At 47.2% G+C, this 23,357-nt stretch overlaps 1 protein-coding gene across 2 annotated transcripts in view; it reads right to left on the reverse strand.

Annotated features, from left to right (window-relative positions):
• BRINP1 (BMP/retinoic acid inducible neural specific 1) overlaps positions 1-23,357 on the reverse strand; it is a 602,568-nt gene that overhangs the window by 13,301 nt on the left and 565,910 nt on the right. For both annotated transcript variants that reach the window (XM_032478306.1, XM_032478305.1), the window contains 2 exons: positions 16,389-16,625; positions 11,875-12,097 (listed from right to left, as the gene is read on the reverse strand). In XM_032478306.1, the coding sequence (XP_032334197.1) occupies positions 11,875-12,097; positions 16,389-16,625 (460 nt within the window). The remainder of the gene's footprint in view (positions 1-11,874; positions 12,098-16,388; positions 16,626-23,357) is intronic.

Consider the following 23,357-nt stretch of genomic DNA (forward strand, 5'->3'; position numbering starts at 1 on the left):
CAGCAATACGTACTCAAACTTCTGTATACCAGAAGCCCCCAAAGAGAATTCAGGGCATCTGTCCCCATTCAGGTACTACCAAGCCATGCAGCTGTATTAGCTAGTAAAAATGCCCCTCCCTCCCCAAGCCTCCAGGCTCTGACCCCCAGGACCTGTGACTATGGTACGATACTTCTCCCAAGACTGCCTTCTGTTATTGGCACAGTTGACGTACAGACAGGGAGACTATCTAGGTGGACCTAATCCAATCAGAGGTGCCCCTTTAAAAGCAGAGATTTTTCTCTGGCTGTGGGCAGAACGAGAATTCAGAGATACCTGAAGCACCGGAAGAACTTGCTGCACCTCTGTCCCCTTGAAGATGGTATGGTCCATGCGCAAGGACTGGAGGATGGTCTCCAGGAGCTAACGGTGAACTCCAGCCAATGCCCAGGGAGGAACAAGTAGCCTCAGTCCGACAACCACAAAGAACTGAATTCTGCTAACAATGGACAGAGCTTGGAGGCAGGTTCTTCCCCAGAAGCTCAACATCTTGATTTCTGCCTGTGAGGCATCAGCAGGAGATCCAGCCGTACCACGCCCAGCCTCCTGACCCGTGGAAGCTGTGAGATAGTAATGTGTGTTGCCTTCCGCCTCTACACGTGCAGTATTGTGTTACAAAGCAGTACGAATCCAATATGCTTACTCTGGCCAAGCCACTCTCCACTCTGTTTCATTTCACTCTTTAATAAAAGGATAGGAATAGATTAGATGATCTTCTAGGTGCCCTGACAGCTGTGACATTTTCTGATTTTGTAATATTAGGCCATTTCACCATCTCGAGGCCTCAGATTCTTAAGGTAACACATGAGTACAAGTCCAGTTTTTATTTTATTTTACGTGCTCGCTCCCAGATCTCTGTGAACAGAGGTGCCCCCGTCTTGTCAGCGACTCTACCACGACCCCTTCCATAATGCCTGGAACCTAGTAGGTGATCATTAAATAGATGCTGAATGAAGGAAGGAATGGATAGATGAAGATTCAGTGTAAATATTCATGTATATATTGTTTGCCAAGAACAAATGAGGACGCCCATGTTGGATGGCAGAGAAGAAGGAGCATCATTTCATAATGTCGGGCCAGTCATTCATCTCTGGAAGCCTTAGTTTTCTCTCCTGTAAATCTGAGTCTAGTCCTGATTCTCGCTCCTCTACCAGGTCATCGTAAGGGTCAGATCAGACCAGTGCTATGACAGCCCTCTGAAAATAAAACAACCTGTACATGAGGTATCGGTCTTACACACCACGTATTTGTCTTGCTTATCATTTACTTTCTAAAGTTAGGAATGTCGCTAAGCCAGATGGGGTAAATGTATTCCCTGGTTATACCAGAATCCGAGTGCCTTCCTGCCGTCATGCTGCCCCTGCCGGTGAGCAGCCGCGCCACCTTGCAGCAGAAGCCGTACCCGCTGGGGTGCAGCGCTATTAACATCTCCTTAAGCAGACGGTGTCGGTGTTAGAAACTCCACTCAAAGAAGCCTGGCTGGAGGCTGAGGGTGTCTGCTGACAGGACGGGAAATCACAACTTGTGGTACCAAACCAAGGAAACTGGGACGTTGCCTCCTAACCGGGAGTAAATCATTCTTTTCTAAGATTGTGTACTGAGGAACCCAAACTCAGGAAAAAAACTTCAAAAAGAAGGGTTCTACAGCCAAATACATTTGACAAAAATATGCGCATGACCCTTTCTCTGTTTAGTTTTTTTTTTAATTAATTCAACATTTCCTAAACTTTTTCAATGACCCACTTCCTCCTGTCCCCTCAGCCCCGTCACCCCTTCACAGCATCCTGTCAGTTCACCCTCAGTTTTGCTTGGTTTTGAACAAGTGCACGTATAGTGAGGTGAGACCATATTTATGGCAGCAAAGAGAGGCTTCTAATCCATCCAAGGTTAGTCTGGTCCCCGGACCAGCAACAGCAGTATCACCCAGGAACCATCCCAGACCTACTGAACCAGAAACCCTGGTGGGGGAGGGGGGTCCAGCCACCTGCTGTTCAAAAAGCCCTCCCGGTGACTGTGAATGAGAACCACCGCTCTACTCCGTAGGTCTGTGGTAAGGCTCATGTCAGCACAGAAGGAAACACTGAATCTTTTTACACCTGGGAGAGAGATTCCATTGATTTTCTAGTTCACACTTTGGAGTTCATTCCTTATATATATTTCTTCCAATGAATACTCATCACTTAAATGATAATACACAAACTCCACTGCGAGGTCTTCAATCACTCTGTAATTTCATCTCCAAATACTGGTCTAATCTTATTCTATAGCAACAAGGACAATTGCTACCAAGAGCTAATATTTGTTGACCATTTACCAGATGCTAAAGACTCTGTGTTTATATCCTGGGTGATCCTCATAATAGCTTAGTGGAGAAAGTATGGTTACTGTCTTCATTTTATAGATGAGGAGACTGAGGGCCAGAAGCTCTGAACATACAGCTCCCCAGGATTTCATACCATGTTGTCTGGATGTACTCAGTCTTGATTTATGTGCTCTCTCTGATTTCTGATTTCCTATTTCTGGGTGAAACTAGTCTCACGGTCAATTCTTCACGAGCATATGCTGTTTTCTTGAATGGACAGCCATTCTCTCCACCCCCAGTTCATCCCTCAACTTCCATCTCAAATGCTCTCTCACTTCAGTTCAGCCAGTGCTGCGTCGTTACATGCCAGGCACTCTGCCTGTCACTGGGGGGGGGGACACACTGGTGAACAAGGAAAACAGAATCCCTGCCCTCACAGAATTTGTGGTCGGGAAGTGTGGGATTAAACACTCAATTGCAAATGTGCCAAGCGTTGGAAAAAAATTCCATGCGGGAGGCAGTAAAGATGTACTGTTGGCAGTGCAACCCTGTCCTTTGTGTCGAGACAAGCATCACTGAGGCATGAGGGCTGGATCTGAAATTTAAAGGATGAATGTTATCATCCAGGCAAAGTGAAAAGGGGATCCTTGCAGTCTCCCTGACAGAAATTTATTTCTCTCTCCTCGTACCTTTACTGCTATTCAAATTCTGTGTGTATGCAGTGGGAAGCATACTAGAATCTGTTTTATAGGGTTGTTGTAAGGATTCAATGGGTAAATTATGTAAGGCATTTAAAGCTGTGCCTGGTACATAATAGATAAGTCATTATATGTTAACTGTTATTATCATTATTTATTATTGTAGTGGTGAGTTAGCAGGAATAAGAGTTTCTGTCTCAGGACAAGCTCATGTAACTGACCTGCATGTAAGTGACTTAGCACACAACTGTCACCCTCCCTTCCATCAGGCTGATCACAGTCCTTTGAAGCCTGCATGCTTCTGGTCCCTGCAAGGAACAAGTCCACTCCCCGAGAGTTAGTTTCATTTGCTCCCAAACCTGCTTGTGCCAGTTGTATGTGCTATTATGAGATCATGGAATTAAAAGTCAAATCAATTTTTTAAAAAGTCAGATAAATCAATGGAGTGTGAGCTGTCTTATTCTGTGGGAACTCATTCGAACTCAATTGAACATCAATTTAAATAAAGGGGAAGTACCTGAAAAAGCTTGGAAGAGCTCGTAAAAATCTACAAACATTTAGATTGCTTCTTAAGAGTCTTTAAACCATTGCTCCACTTTGAATAAACCAAAGTTGGAAATATTGTACAATTACCAGTGTGGTTTATGCAAAGCCAGCCAGGAAAACGTCAAACAGAATATACCAACACTGTTTAAAAAAAAAAAGAAGTGTTGGCCTTACTTCAAAAGGCTGGCCAAGAAATATATATCTATATGTTTTTAAGTTAAAATAAATGGTGTTTGTATATGTGCAGCATTGTATACAGCTCAGAATTCCCTATTTTAACTTAACTTTTTCAGTTCATTGAGACCATCATTGATCTCTAAATTTGCCTGATAGAGAGCCTTGTGCTTGATTTCTTATTATATGCTAAAAGTGGCAAATATACGTTCTTTTATTGGTTTTATGATGGTAGATATTATTCTTATCTCCATCATATCAACTGGAAAAATGAAGCTCTGATCCCGTAATATGGTACCCAGGTTACATTGTTAGTAAGTGGCGGTGCACACCTTAGCCTGTCAGACCCCAGAGTCTGAAGTCTTAAGTATCTGAAACCCTGTGGCCTCCCTCCTGCATTATTACATCCTGCTGGGCTCATGCTTTCTCTCCTTGGATGGAAACATCTGTTGAGTAAAAGCAGAAACAGTGTCTCACCCCACATCTAGCATCTGCTACTTACTACTGTGTTCTGGATCATGTTTACATTGGATCTGTGCATTTCCGTGTAGGTTATCACATATATTATATAAACTGACTGAGACCTCGACTCTGTGGGGTAGCTCTTCTTATTATCCTGATCACACAGGTGAGGAAACACAGGGCTCAGGTAAGTTCGGAAATTCTTTAAGGTCACACATCTAATAAGTGGAGAGCAGGGACTGTCAGTCTAATAAACTGAAACTGACTTCAGTTCAATAAAATTTAAGAAGTCGCACCCGTCTGCCCCACTGCAGGAGTCTATGGAGATTAAATCCACAGGCAAGTAAGCATAGGGTTCAGAGAGAAGAATCAAAACCGGCGTGGGGATGGAGGCTCCTCGTCATAGAGATAATGACTGTCTCGGTAGACACCAATTAAACACTCTCTGGTGCGGACGTTCGTTAAAGGCTGACGTGGCCCGAGGACTGGAGCCTGAGGAGTATGCCCCCGAGAGGTTTTCTTCTCAGCCATGCATAATTACATTGTGCTTGGCTAAAGCCGGGGCGGCTGGGTCAAGGCCATGTGAATACGAGACGGAAAAGTAAACCAAAGACCTGGAGTCATCGGAAAATGCCAATAATCCTACCGCCTGCCTTCAAGTGAAAGTCCACGGGTCTCTGGCCTCTACAGAAATCAGGATGGGACGTGGGGCAGAACAGCAGGTCGCGCTGACATTTATCGGTGCTAGGAATTCTTCTTCATCTCATTGAATTTAATAGACTCTGGGAAGTGTCTGCTCCTGTCTCTCCCCCCCCCTCCCCCCACTGGGGTGCATTTCCCAAAGTAGTGGACTTAGCAACAGGATTTGGATACAGGTCAATTAAGGACAATCTCTATTTGCAATTTCCATTTTATCGTACCGCCAGGATGGTCACTGCCTGAGGGCCTGGATTTTAGCCATGATTCCCTGAGTGACCTTGGATAAGTTGCTTTGCCCTAAATATCTTTATTTATGAATGAGGAAGACAGTATCTTACCGTATCTCTTGAATACTTTGTTGATTGATTACCCCATTTCTGACTTACATGCTGTTGTCCCAGACACTTAAAAATGCTATAATTATTGTTTTATGACACAGTATTTGCTTAGACTTACATGCATATGATTTTTTTTTGTTCACTATTCCTTCTTGTATCTTAGATTGTCCTTATGGAATAATTTTCCTAATTTATAAAGAATGTCATTTAGAATTTCAAAAAATATACAATATATACAATATAATATGTGAAAAAATCCGTAGATTATTGTAAGGCCATGAGACATAATTTAAATTTAAAAATATTATGTCAACATGCCTTTGGGACTCCATTTCAAGGAGAAAATAATTTATTTGTCTATTCATTGAGCAAAGTTGTTTGAGTAGCTCCTGTGGGCCAGTTACCGTGCTAGGAAATTATGCTACGAAAGTGGTGAAAAGCATGGATCTGGATACACGCATGGAGTTGATGGTCTCACTGGAGAGACAGGTGTTAATAAAGAGACAGACAAAGGTGACGTGGTAAACTGAGACTGGGGCTTCCTTTGGGAAGGCAGACTGCCAGGAAAGCATGTAACACAAGTCCCAGGGCAGCCTTTTCAGTGCAAGCCTTTTGAGCTGAGATCTGAAGGGTACATGGGAGCCACTGCAGGAAAAAAAGGAAAGGGGACACCTTCCAGGCAGAGGGAACAGCATGTGTGAATGTGGGAGGGAGCGCGTGCACTTTGTGAGCCGAAAGTTCATGGGACTGTAGCTGAGAGAGCCCAGGAGAGGCGTGAAGCACGGCGAAAGAGGCCGGAAGGGGCCGGATCATGGCAGACCTACAGGCCATCTTAAGATGTTGCTTCTTCTCCTAAGAGCAGGGATTCGTCACCAAAGGTTGTAAGCAAGGATGTGATGAGATCAAATTTGCTTCTTAAGGAGTAATTCTGACTGCCTCGTGGAACATAGATTGCAAAGTGATGAGGGTGGGTTCTGGGAGACTTAGCTCAAAGGCCGCTGTAATTTGGGGCAGAAGATCTCCATTTGCACTCGAAACTACTCATTAGAGTGGACCAATTAGCATCATCAGAAAGCAACACGGTTCAAAGATTCAATTACCGTTCTTCTACCAATATTTTGGAGTGGAACTGTTTCCCTCTCATTCTCTGTGAGCGATATTTCTCCTAGGAGTTGGGAAGGACCTCAGAACTCAGAGAGAACTGAGCCCAATTGTTTTCAAATTGTTTTAGCCAAAAAAAAAAAAAAAAAAAAAGCCTTATTTTCCCAAACGAGTTTTCATTCAGAATTCCCGTAAAGAAGATGGATACAGAGCTGCTCTGGTCAGAGGTGAGAAGACAGGAGACACTGTTCCCTACTCAGCCTGCACCCCGCCCCCTCCAAGCCTCCCTTTTGCACCCAGCGTTCTCATTCTGGACTCCTTGCTGCAGACCCAGCCTGGATTTAGCTGGGGCTCAGGATTTCGGCCAGCTGACACAGGACCCAGCCAGGACTTGAACTCAGGTCTTCTGCTTCAAGAGTGTCCTTTTCAAAAGCACATCCTGAGGCTAGATAATGATGTTTTGAGGACAGAGACCCCTTTGCTTGTATCTTTAAGTGCCTTCCAGTGGCTGGCACGGGGCTGCGAGACCAGGTAGTCAGTAAACATTTATGCAATTGCACAAAGCCAGCAGAATTCATTACTCAAGCTTTGTTTTTCTCCCTTGCTCTCTTCCTTTCTTTTTCCTTTCTCCCTTCTCTTTTCCTTCCTTCCTCCTCCCTCCCTCCTTCCCTCCTTTGCAACAAGAGGTGATCTCCATCACAATGCAGTTTGTGGTCTAGGCAGGTGACCCACACACCTGGGATCATCTTGCCTGAGGGGCTGGCAGAATCCTGTAGAGGTTACAGGAAAGGACTCTGCCTGGGTTTGAATCCTGCCTTTTATTAGCTGTATAATCTTCAGCAGATGAGAAAATCGAGACTCAAGGAGGGTAGTGACTTCCCCAGGGTTACAAGGCAAGCAGGTGATAAAGCTGGGATTTGAATCCAGGCAGCCAGACTCCAGAATCTTTATCCTTGATCCTCCATTGCCTGCTACAATAGCTGCTCAATAAGGGGTAGTTACTATACTGTGATGATTATTATCATTATTGTCATTCATCTTATTTGCCCCACATAGGGGAGGGTCACCACTCGCTCCAATTATACTCAATTTATCCTTAATCTCCAGCAAAGATTCCTTCCTCCCCCAGTGACCCACGCCTCCCGGTATTCACACCCTTGAATCTGGGCTGGGCTTTTGGCCAATAGGATATGGCGGAAGTGATGCTCTCTGACTGCCAACGCTAAGTTCTAAGAAGTCTTACCACTTCCTCTTAGTCTCAGGATGCTGCCCTGTTGCAAGAAGCCCAGGCCCCGTGGAGCGGGCACGTGCAGAGCCAGCATCAGCTGCCAGCTCTGTCCAGCCAAGTGCCCTGGTGACTGACCCCTAGCCCCAGCCAACCCAGCTGTGTCCAGTTAACCAATAGAATCCCGAGCGCTGGTAATAATAGTAAAATGTCGCTTTGAGCCACTGGATCTTGGGGTGAGTTGTTAGGCAGAAACTGACCACCAGAACATCCCTTTTGTCTTCCAGCCCAATATCACAGTGCCAGCATGCCTTGAAACCAGGCTGCAATGATCTGTATTTGACTTCTCGCTAAATTTTATAGATAAACACCTCTCTGACGTAACATTTAGTAACATAAAGAGCATTTGTTATCCTTAGGTATTTTATTAAACTCTGAGCCTCAGTTCCCTTATCTGTAAAATAGACATGGTAAGATAGTAGGAGGACCTAGATCATAACATTGTAGAGAGAGGGGAAATGGGTTAATTCCTGTAAGACGCTTAGAACAGTGTCTGACCTTTAAGATGCACATACAAGGATCCCCCACATTTCGAAAGTTTGCCTTATGCCACTTCGCTTTTACCAAAGACCAACAAAAGACATGTTTTTCCTAATGAAAAGAAGTCAGAAGAAAAAAGATAATTGCTTCTACACTTTATGTCATTTCAGCTTATGAAAGGTTTCATAGAAATGCTCTATGTTCGAATAGCAGGTGAAACCTGTACGAAGTGACACCTCTCTCTCTCTCTCTCTTTTAACCGAGTCAGGCACTTTGCTAGGCTTTTTGAATTTTTAAATCCTAATCCTCGTATTTAGCCTGAAGGCTAGGATTATCCCATGTTGCAAACAAGGCGCAGGGACTTACGCAGAGCCTCGTGGTTAGTAAGGGATGGAGCCAGGATTGAGACCCGGTTTGTGTGCTGCTAAAGCCCGTGCCCTTTCCTCCCCCACCCCGCCTCAACGTCGCCATCCTTCCTGACACCAGTGATGGCATCTGCTTGGTGCACTCAGCTCCCACGGGGCCCAGGACACAAACAAATCTGTAGAAGAGCAAGCGGTTCATTTGCAAATTCCAGCTTGCCCAGCTCCAGTGGCCCAGGGTCCCCAGCATTAGCACCTCTGTCTGACGCTGCTTTGTGGCAGGGAGGTGCCCTGTCTGCTGGTGTGAGAAATGCTCATTAAAGCCTCAGGTTCAAAGGGCCGGGAGCAGCCCACTGCCAGCAAGGAGGCTCAGCTCTCCCAGGAAAGCTTCAGAGGACTCAGCACAGATCCTCATTTCTGCGACCCCGCCCTCCCAGGAGCCAGCGTCCAAGACACATCAAATGGACACAACTGAATCACTTGCCAAGATGGGACGTGAGGCTTCCTCTCCAGGTGAGTGGAGGAAAGACGCAGTGATTAGAGCAACTTTTCTCATCTCAGGAGGAGGGAAGGCAACACTGTCAGTTCCTTCTTTGCGGGTCCCAGTGGTGGCCGGACGTTCCTAGCTGTCTACACCTGATGGCTTGTGGAGGGAGAGCAACTTACTCGCAGATGTGGACACGTGTGGACGGAATAGTGAAGCGACTTGCTCAAGGTCACGCAGCTTGCTAATGGTAAGGTGTGATCTCGTCCAGTCCCCCCGATTCTATTCCGTGTTCTTCCCATTATCCAGTTTTGTCCCTCCTTCCTCCCTTCTAATGTCTGTCCAGCTCCTCTCTCCTCTGGAGTGCTCCTGAGCCTTCCCTGGACCCGGCGTGCCTGATGGTGCTCTGTGCTCTGCGCCCCGCACACTCTCCTCACCTTTAACAAATGTGTCTTCCCCATGTCTTGGGGCTTTTGGACTTTCCACTTCATTCTCTGGGGGGACAACCAGCGAAACTGACAGGTACATTTGTTTCAAGTCTGGCAATGGTTAAGTGTTACCCTCCTCCCCACAGCTGCATCCCGTGTGGTCAGCTCTGGGGATGCACAGGTTCTTCACTTAAAGATCCGACCCAAAGCCACCCTCCCCTTATGGTGGTCTAGACCGAATTCCATCCCCCCAAATTCATATGTTCAAGTTCTCATCCCTAGTACCTTCCATTATGACTCTATTTGGAGACAAGATCTTTAAAGAAGTAATGAAGTTAAAATGAGGTCATTGAGATGAGTCGGAACCCAAGAGGACCAGTGTCCTCATGAGAAGAGATTAGGACCCAGACACACAGAGAGAGACCATGTGAAGACACAGGGAGAAGAAGTCCATCTACAAGCCAAGGAGAGAGGACTCAGGAGAAACCCACTGCCGACACCTCAGTCTCAGACTTCGAGCCACCAGAACTGTGAGAAAATAGGTTTCTGTTCTTTAAACCACTCCGTCTGTGGTACTTTGCTACGGCAGGAGGCAAGCTGTAGGGGAGTTCTTCCTGACTGCCCACAGAACCCCTCCTCACCCCTCCTCTAAGGGCCATCTTTCAGGGCACTGGTACTGTGGTCATTTCTGAATGTCCTGCAGTGCCTGACGCAGGTCACGTGACAGGTGCCCAAGGGGTCTAAATGGAGTCCACTCGAGACACCCACTCACGGTGGCAGTTGGGGCACCTGCTGCAGATGACAAGGAAGCCATGTGTGACTCCACCCCTTTTCTAGTTCCAGCTTCGTCAGTGTTGCAACAAGTAAGCCAGTGCCAGCAAACTGGAGGCAAAGCCAAGAGCTCCGAGTTGGTGGGAATGGGGAGAACAGAGATGAGCATGGCTGAGTGTACAGAGGGAAGGTTTCATTATGGGAAAATAGGAGAAAATATGCTCACTAATGTGGGGGTTTTAGGTTAATGGGAACTGAAAATAAGGGGCCTTCCGTAGTGGCTGGTGCAATCAGGAAAGACTTCCTGAAAGAGGCGGCATTTAATCTGAGTCTAGAAAAAATGAAAATAAGTGCTTGGGTAGGGTTGGTTGGGATGAAGGGAGACTATTTAGAAGAATACAGTGGTTTTTAAATTTTGAGTGCCCATAGAGCAGGGAGATTAAGAACATGGTATTTAGAGTCAGGGGACATCCTGTCTCTTCCTCTTACATCAGGGTTTCCAAGCCTCAGCACCACTGAATTTCGGGACCAGATAATTCCTTGTTGTGGGGACTGCAGTTGCACCCTGACATGTGCTATGGCATTCCAAACTGTCTTCAGACTTTCCTAAATGTTTCCTAAGGACAGTATCACCTCCATCAAGAACTACTGACTTACATGGTTGTTTTGGACCAATTCCTTAACCTTCTGAGCTTCAGTTTCCTGATCTGTACAATGGGGGTAACAATCACACATAAAATATATGTTTTGTATTTTATGTTAGACTCTGTTAAGTGAAGGTGACTTAGCCTCAGTCTTTTAAAGAGGGGACCTCTTTTTGTTGAATTAAGTTGAACGTGGGACCTCTGACTATGAAACAGATCAAAGCATCGCTGCTCTGGCGGAAAGAAACAGGAGGGGCCCGAGCTGCCTTCTCGCCCTCTCGTGATGCCTTCATGGAAACCCTGAAGGCACCCCCACAGAAAACCCCCAGGTGCAGCTCACACGTGCCCTGGGAGGATGGTGTCTGAGAGACTCCTAGCTCCTTCCCTGTGGGTCCCTGAGAGAGTGGGTGAACCCTAAGAGCTATGAAGGCACGCACCCCATCTGTCCCGTTCACCGCTGTGTTCTCCACCACTGATCAGAAGACTCGGTCCAGCAAGAGCAGGGCTGGGACTAGGGTGAGGGAAACAAGGCGTGGAGGCATTTAAGGGGGCACTCGCTCTCCAGCGAGGATCCTGCGCTCGCACGACCAGAGGTGCCTCCTTAACGTTTTCACGCTCGCTGCATCCTTTGCTTCACTCTACTCCCTGATCAAAGGCCCTCAATAAATAAGTTATTTGATTAATTAACCCAGTTTCTTAACCATTAAAATGGGGATGCTACAAATCTGCTTTGCCAAGTAATTTTAAAATTAGATAATACATTTTAAGCAACCAGAATGACGTCACGTAGCAGTCAGGGCTATTCTTAATTTCTTTCCTCGGCCAGACGGCTCAGACAGACCACGGAGGCTGAACGTTCAGGGTGTTTTTAGGAAACAGAGAGAAATCCAGGGCAGCCAGAGGCCAGCAGGGGAGAAGCCAGAGATGACCCAGGAACCTGTCGGGTCTGGCCCACGCAAGGCTCCAAGCGCATCTTCCGCATGGCATGTTCCTCTGCGACACGCGAATGGCCGCGAGCGCCAGGTCTGGGCCTGCAGGGGCGGTGGCTGGGTGGCACTTACCTCTCTCGAGGCAGCTGGTGGTTGGGATTGTGGCGGCAGCGGACACTGAGGCCGAATAGCTTGCGGGCGGTGCGCTGGATCTTCTGTCTCTGGGCCTCCGTGGCGCTCTGCAGGAGCTTGTAGCGGTTCTGCAGGTCCCAGTCGTTGCCCCAGTGCTGATGGATGCTCCCGATGGTCAGGAAGTGGTTGCTGGGCAGACGCTTCATAAACGACTTAAACTCATCTAGCAAGAGACAGAGGCCGAGGGAGGAGGGCTGAGCCTGGCGGGCCCCGTCTGAGGCTGCCTCCAGGGCTCAGCCCCACCGACCAGGAAGGAGGCCGGCGATGGAGCCAGCTTGCTGGGGGCCTACGGACACGGCACCAGCCTGCTCTGCTCCCGGAAGGCAGTGAAGAGGCCACCGTGCTTTCAACCATGGCTCTTTACCATTCCCACTGCAGGTGTGAACCCGTGTCCTGCCTCCTTGCTTAAGACAGGGCTTTCCAAGCTTCTGCCATTCGAATGCCACCTTTAGAATGCCCTTCACATATCACTTGTCCTGTCTGTAGTTAATATTTTATTTGAGTTGATTATTTTGAGTCGATTATCCGATTACATAGAAAATCACCGTCATGTGCCTTCAGTACAATGGGGGCCATCACAATGAAGTGGAAACATAAATATGATGAAGACACCATTAACACATTCTAGCCAAATGCCGTTGCCTGCTAAGTGACCAAACCCCCGGACCTGCTCTCACTTCGCAGTTTAGGAAGGTAGCAAGTGAGAGGGACACGTGTGAGAGGATATTAGCAGCAACTGAAACATCCTCTTTGATGGCATCTGCAAGTCTGACAGAGGAATGAAATGAATCAAGCGCCCCACGGGGTGACCCACTCTCACTGGAAGCTGCAGGTGTGGACCAGCTCACGTCACGTCACATTTGGGGAGACTCCAGCTTAAGAGATGAGGACAAGCGCTCGAGTCTCGTGTTTGTGAAGGTTTCTGCCTCAGTCTGTGAGGCTGAGTTTCAGTGTGTCCACATGTGCGCCAAGTTGACACCGCCTTAGAAATGATCTAGGTCGGCTTCCTTGTTCTACATTTGGAGAAACTGAAGCCTCAAGCGAGAAAATGATTTTCTGGGGGTAGAACAGCCCATGAGAAACAAGAGGCAGGACTAAAACCTGAGCTGTTGTTTCCCGATCCAGTATCACCTCCCCTCCACTCCCTCCTTCAACTATTAGGAAAATTAAAGAATTAAGGGGGAGATTATTTTGCAAGAAAAAAGGGCTAAATAGTTGGAATATCGATCTATCTATCTATCTGCAGTTTAATACTTTCACTTCATGTTATAAAACCTACAAGGAAATTTCAGGTACCACAGGCATTCATTTTATTTAAAAAAAAATGCCTACATAGCTCTCAACAAGCACCAGGCTCAGTCTTAAACACCTAACACATATAAGTGATTTTATTGCGAATGTACGAGGCAGGTGCTTTTAGCGCCCCCTTCTGTAGAAACCAGGACACAGAGAAGTTAATTAACTTGCTAAGGTCACACAGCCAGTAAGTGGCGGAATTAGAACTCTACACACTGGCTCCGAATTCTATGCTCTTACTTAGCATATCACACTTACTCTCAAGACATAAAGACGATCAGTGAATTGGGAGAAAAAAAACTATTTTGAAAATCCTAATATATTTTATATTAAGGTGCTGAACCAGGAGTCTCTGACTCATATTAGACTTCAGACATCTCCTTATAGACAGTCAGACATGCATGAGTTCAGAGTAAGTCTTGACTTCTGAGCAGCTGTCTAACTGCTAGTCTCTTAATGCCTCAGTTTCCCCATCTCTCAAATGGGGCTAATAGCATCTAATCCAAATCTTGAGAGGGATGACATAGGGCAGTGTCTGCCTAAGTAGTTTTCAACATCTAGAAAGTGCTCAGGGGATGGTAGTGAGAGATTGAAAGGATGACACCCATCCGCACTGATGGATTTATTCAGTGAGCCAGCTGGAGGCAGGGGACCGGCCCTAATGTCTCTGCGCTGCTTTGGCCAATCCAGCTCTCCCCCAACGCAGCTCATCTTGTAGATGGCTCTGTTGACCTTGAAGGAGCTAAGAGTCCTTTCAATCTGGGTCAGATAGGAACATCTAATTTAAAAGTTAAAATGATTTAGTTTTCTTGGCCAAAAGTAGAAGGGTCCCCTCCCCCTCAGGGAGGTGTAGACCCCCACTCGTGGGTATAAAGTAGGTCCTGTTTGATCACCAACGCTCGAGCCATGAAGGAATCAATGGCTTTTACCTTTGGCCAGTCATTGATTCCTCCAGATTACCTGGTGCTGAGTCATGAAGGTTACGAGCTGCAGATGAACAGAAGGAGAATACAGACGTACAAGCCACATACGCGTGTGGGGACGGATGGTCTTAATCGGTACAAACATGTTAAATGGCTGAGTGCAGGATGTCGAGAGGGAAAGTGTGCTCTTGTGGGGAGACACTGTGGCACAGAAATCATCGCCGTGGCCTCTTCAGCTCACTCTGCAGCATCTCAGCTTTTGTGTTTCCTCTCCCACCTGCCCACCCACACCAAGTGGTTTCTCTTCCTTGGGAATAAGGATTATACACCAGAGGTCCCTACGGCTTGTGCACGCAGACTACCTCCCTCTCTACCTTTTAGCAAGCGGTGGACTCTCTTTGCCGAAGCATTTTATCAAATGCTTCTTTTGTTTGAGGCCAAATAATCATCAGATAACATTTCCATCCTGAACCTCTCCTCTTTCAGGAATTCCTGGGACTTTAAATGCACTGGCAGGTCCAGGTTCATAAGGCATCCGCAGCTCCACTCAGGGACTCTGGGGGAGCAGAGTCACGGATGCAATGTGTGCTCCAGCTCCAGAGCTGGCTCGGGGCTTAGAGTCCATGGAAGCCAGTGGTTTTTCAAACACAGCGCTATAAAACTCAGCTTTTATCTGTGCTACACAGTGGCTCCAAGGTATGATTTTGTTTGATCAAAGGGTTCCTTGGCTAAAGATTTAAATAAATTCAAATACTGAAAACACAAACATGTCCTCTCATTTATCAGATGAGGGAACGGAGGCCTCGGGGAGGTAAAGTAGAATTAATAAGTTACCAAAGCTGCTGTGAGCACTGGATGTGGAATCAGGGACTCCATTACCAGCCCTGTCACTTATTAACTGTGGAACCCTGGGGAAGACACCGGGGTCTTGGCACCCTCCCTCCTCTGTAACACAGGAATATCACTCCTTACTTTAATGCAGTTGTTGTAGGCGATTAAAGGAATTTAAAGTTGTGTTACAAACAGAAATGCTCTCTACATGCGTCCATTTATTTAACAGATATCCGAGCACGTATTAAATGCTGAATATCTACTTGGCATCTCTTCTTGGAAGTCCCAAGTGTTCCCAAGCTTTTCATGTCCAAACCTGGTTACACAGTCTTCTTTCCAAACCTTCCAGGGTGCTCTAGCTCGGTGAATGGTACCAGCATCCGTCAGACTGTCCAACAAACATAGCTAAAAGAAGCCTTGGGTCTCATCTCAGCACCCTTCTCTTCCACTTTCACAGCCAGCCTAACGTCGAGCCCGTTCAGTTTCCCTTCTAAGTATCTCAGCATCTCTGCCCATTTCCCATGCTCACTCCCTGTACCATCGCCCTAACCCACATCGCAGGCATCTCGCTCCCAGGTGCCTCCTGCTGGTCGACCTGGACTCACCCTCGGATGTGGGTGCCACCCCGAGATACCTAGACTTCTGCTTTTCCTCAAGGCGGCCTCTTCTGACTCTCCTGGCCGCACTGACCTCCACCTCTGTGCGATCTGCACGTGGGTTGTTCCTCATTCTTTACACACATATGGTTAACCTGTCCCAGTTATCTGCATAGCTGTATGATTAATGCCTAGACTTCCCATGAACCAGAAGCTCCGAGAGGCAGAGATCCAGCTTTGCACCCCACCTCCTTTATGGCCTTGAGTGACGACTGCCTCTCCTCCCCTGATATTCATTTTTCTTAACCGTGAAAAACAAGAAATCACCAAGTTACCTGGAAAGTGACATCCAGGGATGGAAGTCCGTGAATTCTTTGGATCTCTGGATCAGTATCTACACATATGTGTACGTATATCACACACATTTTTAGGCATAAATGTGTGTTCATTCACTTAGAGAGACAGAAACACACGCACACAGACTCAGGAATCAGTGCAGCTCCCTCTGCCTCCTCTCTCCAGAGCCTTCCTGTGTGCTACGTGGCCTGATTCTCTGATTCTCTGTCCTCTGGGGACAGCAGAAGCAATACATTGTAGGACCGCAAACTCGATTATGCTATTCATTATTCCATTGGGTGGAGATTTATTGAGTGCCTACTCTTTGACAGCTACTAAAATGGCTCCAGACCCTCCAAAGTGAAAGCACTGGGGGTCCCTGAATACACCCCCGTCCAGGCTCCCCCCCAGCTAGTCTCCTTGTCTAGACTTGGCGCGGGGCCATGCATGCAAATACCCCGAGGGCCCCTACCTGAATTCTCCAGGTCCTTATAGGCTTCGGCCCAAGCCTTGGCCATGTTGGCCAGTGTGTACTCCATGACCTGGATGTCGGTGATGGGGCAGTTGCACTGCGGGAACTCCTCGGCACACTGACACCTGCACTGGCTGTTCTGGCACACGTACTCCCCCTCCCCGTTGCACATGATGTAGCTCAAGGCCGACTGGACAAACTTCTCTTGCAGATACTGAGGGAAGATGATCTGAAGACCTGTTTGAGAATCGCAAGAAGGGGGAAGAGAAAGGTTAGAAAAGGTGTTTCATTAGCAGTTTCGAGAGGTGATGCAGAGGACTCCGGAGCTGCTAGCTTGCTCCTTGTGTGTTGTAACCAAACCATTCCCGGGTCCGCCGAGATCATAATCTGCGAGGCCTCCAGTTACGTTGCTTCTGCTTCAGCATCTCAGGTCATGACCTCGGCATCTCTGAGCTGCACACTCGAGTCCACTGTGTTAGGATGAGGCTAGAGCCAGACCTGTTAATAGACCTTCTCCATTTGGGGAGAAAACCCTTATTGGAAGCACAAGGTTATTGTTTGTTTTTCCTCACTTCCTTGATTTCTTTCTTTTTCTTTTCTTCTAATATTTATGAACCCTATTTACACAGCACACGTCCCGAGCTAGGCACTAGGGCTATAGAGATTAAAAAAACAACAACAAAACACACGCTTTTTGTCCTTGGGGAGTTTACAATATAATCAGCAGAGGAGGACCTGGACACACATCATCATAACACAGTTTTATAGACGCACAGGAGAGCTGGCCATATGTGGCACTGGATGGCAGAAGGCTGCAAACAACGTTGCCTGGGTAGCAGGGAAAGCTTTGTAGAGGAGATGAGATTCGGGCTGGCTGAACGTGGAAAAGCGATCGTGATATAAAAAAGAAGAACTGGAAACATCCTAAAGAGAGGGGTAGTAAGAACTAAAACTTAACATGTCTGCGGGTTGCTGGTGAATGAAGTAAATTTGGATGGCTGGGGGTGCAGTGCTGAAGGAGAACAGGGCTTAGAAAAGGGCAGATGCCAGAGTGCAAAGGTCATTATTATAAGCTAAGGAATTTGGACTTTAGCCTGTGAATAATGGGGAGGCGTTCTTTGGTAGTTTTCAAGGATAAGAATGATATAAGTAGAGTTATATAATTTCATAGGACGAATGTATCCCTCTCTCTCACACACACACACGCATCAGTGGAGAATGGCATCAGAGAAAATTAATTTTCTCTTCTTTGCTGGAAAACGAAGAAGGCAAAGCCCACCAGGAGGAAATAAGTAGCTCATGGCTGGAGGCTGAGCACCCTTGACCACATCTCCTGATCTTCTCTCTGTACTTGGCTAATCAAAATGCTGATCCTGAGAGCCAGTGATGGAGAAGGACTTATCTGGGCACGAGCACTGCTCCGGCCCCGTGAAATGTCAGCACAGCAGGTGATTTATTGCCTGTAGTGCCCAGAAAAACAAAAAGGCCAACTCTGGGCTAAATCAGTTCACTCCAGCACTCTCACCCAGGACATTTCTCTCCTCCCCACTGGGAGCCACTGACGGTCGTAGCCACCAACGTGCATCAGGGGAACGGTTTTCCTCCCCACAGTGTAAACAAGAACCGTGTTATTTGGATGAATTTTTTTTCTCAATCATGTTTCAAAGACATCCCTAATCCTGCTCCCCAGGGATCTGGTGGATAAACCCAGCATTTCTCTCACTCTCTACTTGGCAGTTGTGTTTCTAGATTTTTATCTTTCTTTCTCTTGCTTTCAAATGATTTTAAAAAAAAAATGAAACCCTCATCATTTCAACCTGTCTTCATATCGCCACTAAAAAAGACTATTTTCAGACAGGCCATGTGGAAAAGAAGCTCGTGCTCCCAGCATGGCCTGCGGCAGGGCCCCACGGCCCAGGAGCCGAGAGCCGGGCCCGGCTAGGGTCAGGCCCCTCCACTCGCCGCCCGCGTCCTCTCAAGAGAGGCATTCACCCTCTCGAAGGCCCCCCCCATTCTCTTCTCTAAAACGGAGATACTTTTAGTCCCTACATCCGAGACTTGGCGAGAGGACGACGTGAGAGGGCTCCTGCAGTGTCTAAAGCAGTTCCTGGCACATGGCAGGTAGACAATCGATGTGATTCATTCCTGTTTTTGAGGAGGATGATCGTGATGCCATCCCACTGATTCAAGTTTTCTGAAGTTTCCCCGGAAACGTCAGGACAAATGAAGGAACAATGGCTGTGAGTATGTGAGCAGAGGGAGGAGATACGCAGAAGGCGGTGCTCAGATATCTGGGGCGCTTCCACGAGCAGTAGGGGTTAGAATTTTATGCCTGCTGGACTCGTGCCGGTGGGAGGGCTATTTGGGAAAGAGGGTCCTCTGGCAACACGCATGGAAGGTGTTCTAACAGACGGAGCCGTGCAGCAGGGGCGACGGTCCACCCAGTGAGCAAAGGGTCCAGATGAGTTTGAGTCACGGCTCGGAAGGCCTCCTGCACAGAGGGCTGCGATGCAACTACCAAAGGGTGAGGCAAACCAAATCGAGCAGTGAAAGTCCTAAACCAAGCCTACAGGTCTTTCCGAGTAGGCATTCTTGAGTCATTTTATCTGGATCACCATTTTCGCTTCCCAAGCAAGATTTATTTTTAGCAGATCCCAATCCCCTATAGGCATCTGAGTCTATGGATTGGGGTTGCGTTTCTCTTGCTTAAAGAAACTCTATAGACCTGACTCTTGGTCCTGTTTTTCTAGCTGGTTCATCATTTTCTTTCTTCCTTTTGTAGGGGATAAAATGTTCTCTTCTCCATCCCAACCCAAAAGGAGTTTGGGGAGGGCATTTTTAGAAAATGACGTCCAATCGTTTCTCCGTCTGGCAAGGATACAAAAGGCAGTTTTACCTACCCCATCTCATGCAACTGAAAACAGGTGATGTGGAGGGTGGGGGGCTTTCCGGGAGCAGCTGAGACACAAAACTGGCTGCTCTTTAAAAATGGAAACCCAGAACATGCCAAGCTGTCTCTGAGGCGGAATCTCCTGGGCGAATTTGAAAGAGAATAATGAAGACATCGCAATTAAAAAGCACTTTTCTGCAAAATGTCATTACTGTTGAACGTTACATAAGCCTTCCTGTGGCAGTGGGGGGTTCACGTAGCAGTCACCGCCCGCATCGTCTCCCGATGACCTGGGTCCAACAAAGAGACCCATTGCTAAGCATCCCCTGGATGGCGCCTGAGTCCTGCCGGCCTCAATGTAAGCTGTAAATAATTCGGAGGGGGATTTGGCCTGGGGAAGCACTGTTTGAAAGATATACAGCTGCCGGCTGGGGTGGAATCTTCTGTCCCCATCGTTCCCAGACACACACACACACACACAAACACACACACACACACACACACACACACACGGAAAGGAAAGGAAAACTCGGAGAATGAGCGAGAAAGGCCACCACGAGTGCCAAGCATATAAATTTTGCTTCACAAAACCCAGGAAGGCCAGAGTTGAAAGTTCCACTGGCACACCGGCTCACCCATGCTACACAAATGGAGTATTTTCCCCCAACTCATTACACTTAAAACAATCTTCTTATAAAAAAAAAAAAAAAAAACCTTACGATACTTTAAAACGGAACATGTCACCGTTGTGCACAGCAATGGCCAATGTGGTGGTGGCGTCTGCCGTCTCTTTCCCTGATTTTTGCCTCGTCTCCCTCAGTCCTTCTCCCACTCTGCCTTCAACACACACTTTGCACACGACTTTTTGAGTCTCACGTACAGGCTTTGGTGCTGAGGTCTGATGTCCTCCCTCTGTCACAGTCCCTCGCCTCCCTCCCACCTCCTAACATTCTCTTCCTTTTTTTTTAGAACACACCAGGCATCCTGCCCTTTTTCAGTTCCCTCTTTGGGGCAACTTGTTCTTTCCTTAGTCTTTATCCTGGTCCTTCCCTGCGCCTAGAATATTCCTTTCCCGGATCTCTGCACGGCTCCCTTGTCCTGCCACTGGGACGTACACAGACTACCCAAGTTCAAGTGCCTCTTCTCATCTCTTGGTAGAATTAGTTTCTGAAGGACGTGATCTTATTCACTCGTCTTTGTTTTCTTCCCTCTCCCCCACGAGAGAGCGGGCTTCGGCAGGGCGGAGGCCTTGTCTGTCCATGACAGACCCCCACAGTGTACGACGGGGCCAAGCCCCGTGGGGGCTTCAGGCCCTCATTTGTTGAATGAAAGAACCGTCCTCTTTCTTATCCCAACTGAAAAGGAAGTTGTCCGTAAAAACGTTGCGGACATGTCCACAGCGCCACAACTACAGTGACAGACTCGGGACTCAAATCCAGGAATTCCGCCCTTGTTCTGCAGCACCCGAGGGCCCTTCTGCCTGCCTCCCCACTGGGGAGGGGCGGGAACTGAGACAAACACCCGGCTTGGGGTCCCTGTGGGAGCTCTGGCACAGAGTGGCCTATGGGAAAATCTTGGCCTTTGGAAATTCACTTTTCTTGCCTGCAGAGTTAAAATTCCAATAACCACCTCCCAGGGCTGTTGTGAAGAGTAAATAAAGGGAGCAAAGGCGTAACTGGAGTCTCAGCAAACACCTGGCTGTACGGGATAAATGTTTGTGCCCTCCCCCACACCCAGAATTCCTGCTGACCCCCGACCCTGACCATGCGATGGTATTAGGAGTGGGGCCTTTGGGAGGTGATTAGGTTTAGATGAGGTCAGGAAGGTGGGGCATCCAAGATGGGATTAGTGCCCTTCCAGGAAGAGGAAGAGACAGGAAGGCGCCCCCCCGACGCCCCGCCTCCCTCCACGAGCACACACTGAGGAAGGGCCATGTGAGCACACAGCGAGGAAGCAGCTGTCTACACGCCAGGAGTGTGTCTTTCCCAGACACAGAATCTGCTGGCATCTTGATCTTAGACCTCTCAGCCTGCAGAACAGTAAGAAATAAATGTCATAGAAAACAAATTTGTGGTTACAAAGGGGAAAGAGTGGTGGGGTGAGGGATAAATTAGGAGTTTGGGATTAACATATACACAGTACTACATTTAAAATGGGTAACAGACAAGGACCTACTCTATAGTGCAGGGAACTATACTGAATGTTTTATAATAACTTATAATGGGAAAGAATCTGAAAAAGAATATGTGTGTGTGTGTGTAACTGAATCACTTTGCCATACAATTGAAACTAACATGCTATAAATCAGCTATATCTGATAAAAAATAGTAAAAGCAAAACAAAAGAAATGCCTCCTCCAAGTCACTCCATCTGTGCTGTTTTGTTATACCTGAGCTAAGACATTGATGTAATTAAGTGTTCAATAAATGTTAGGTTCCTCCATTTACACCCTATTAGAACATAATCCATTACCTGGACCCTTCTTGGAAAAATACTTCTTGAGTAGCCACATTTGGGCCAGTAGGAAATATGCTAAGAGTGCCTCTTGTCTTAATTGCATTATAGTGATTATTGTAGGTCTTCATAATTATCATTACATTGTTTGTATTTCAGTGAATTTTCCTTCCTTCCTCCCCTTCTCCCTTCCATCTTTCCTTCTTTTCTTCTCTCCTTCTCTCTAGTCTACTTTCCACACAACTGCTTAAGCTCTACTGTGTGCCTGGCGCCGTGCCGTGGGTACCAGAGTGAGTAAGGCAGGCAACCCCCTGCCCTCACCGACCTCACCATTTAGGAAGGAGGCAGACCTGTGTACAAGCTGCTCGGATGCAGTGAGACCAGTGCTTTACCAGAAGCATAGTGTTGCTCAGGAAACACAGAGGCAGAACACCTAGCCCATGGAATGGGGGTGGTCACAGACAGTGTCCTAGAGGATTGGCATTGAGGCTGAGATCCAGTGGATTAACCGGAGTTGGGGATGAGAGATCCACTGGAAGAGGAGTCTGGAAAGTGGAACAGCATGTGCAAAGGCCTCAGGCAATATCACTCCTTCCAACTAAGAACCAACTTGGCAATCGCCTTCCTTTCTGATTAAGGTTCATCTTTTTTTTTTTTTATTTGTTTGTTTACTTCCAAGTTCCCCAGAGAAGGAAAGAAAGAGTCCCAGTGCTTCAGAGAAGATCACAGCTCTGAAGGGCAGAATGACCTGGAGCAGAGATCTGTCAGCTCATTAGAGGGGCAGCATCTCTTACAACAACAAAGGTCAAGGATACCGGTCTCTGACAGGCAAGGAGGAAACCTGAGATTCAGAAAAAGACAAGGCGGCTCACTGTGCTGTTGGGTTTCACCCATCAGAGGGCGCTAAAGTAACAGAAGAAATTTCAGGGCAACCCTGTATCGGATCCCTGAAAACTTTCCAGGGCAATGTCTATATTACCATTTAGAGCTGACACCTGGTTCAGGCGACAGTGCTCAGGGAGCTAGGGAGCATTTCATGTCTGGAAAGAGGACACTATCAACTAACACTGAGGGTCCAAAGATCTGGAGATTATAGTCCGACACTCATCTCTGACCCTGATCCTGCTCTTTTGCTGAGAGGAACTCTTCGCCTTTCTCCTTCCTTCAACAAGCAGTACCTGAGGAATGGCTGGAGGAGACGTTTCCTAGCTTCTAAGGACACAGAGGGGCTGCCTGGAGATTCAAAACCAGAGCACAGAATCCAAGTACAAGAGAAAAAAGCCTTAACGGATGATCGAAACATAAAAAGTAGCATCATATCAGGTAAGTGGTAAGTGTTTAACAAATATATTTCAAATATTGAATACATCAGTGATCTCTCATGAAGATGAAAAGGAAGTCTGGAGACAATAATTATGGGACACTTTGTGATGTGTATAGGATGCGGGGAGAGTCTTGAAACATGAGTAAGGTCTTAGGAGATGAAGGAGGGCAACCCCTGTGTTCCATGCGGAGAGTGTCCCTTGAGAACAGATCAGTCCGTGTACACACCTTGGATCAATCTAAGTCTTGTTCAAGGCAAGGACCCTATATCTTCCTGTTTTTCTCCCCCTCAGCTTTGTTTT

This window comes from Camelus ferus, chromosome 4 (genome assembly GCF_009834535.1).
Source record: "Camelus ferus isolate YT-003-E chromosome 4, BCGSAC_Cfer_1.0, whole genome shotgun sequence".
NCBI classification, from domain to species: domain Eukaryota; kingdom Metazoa; phylum Chordata; class Mammalia; order Artiodactyla; family Camelidae; genus Camelus; species Camelus ferus.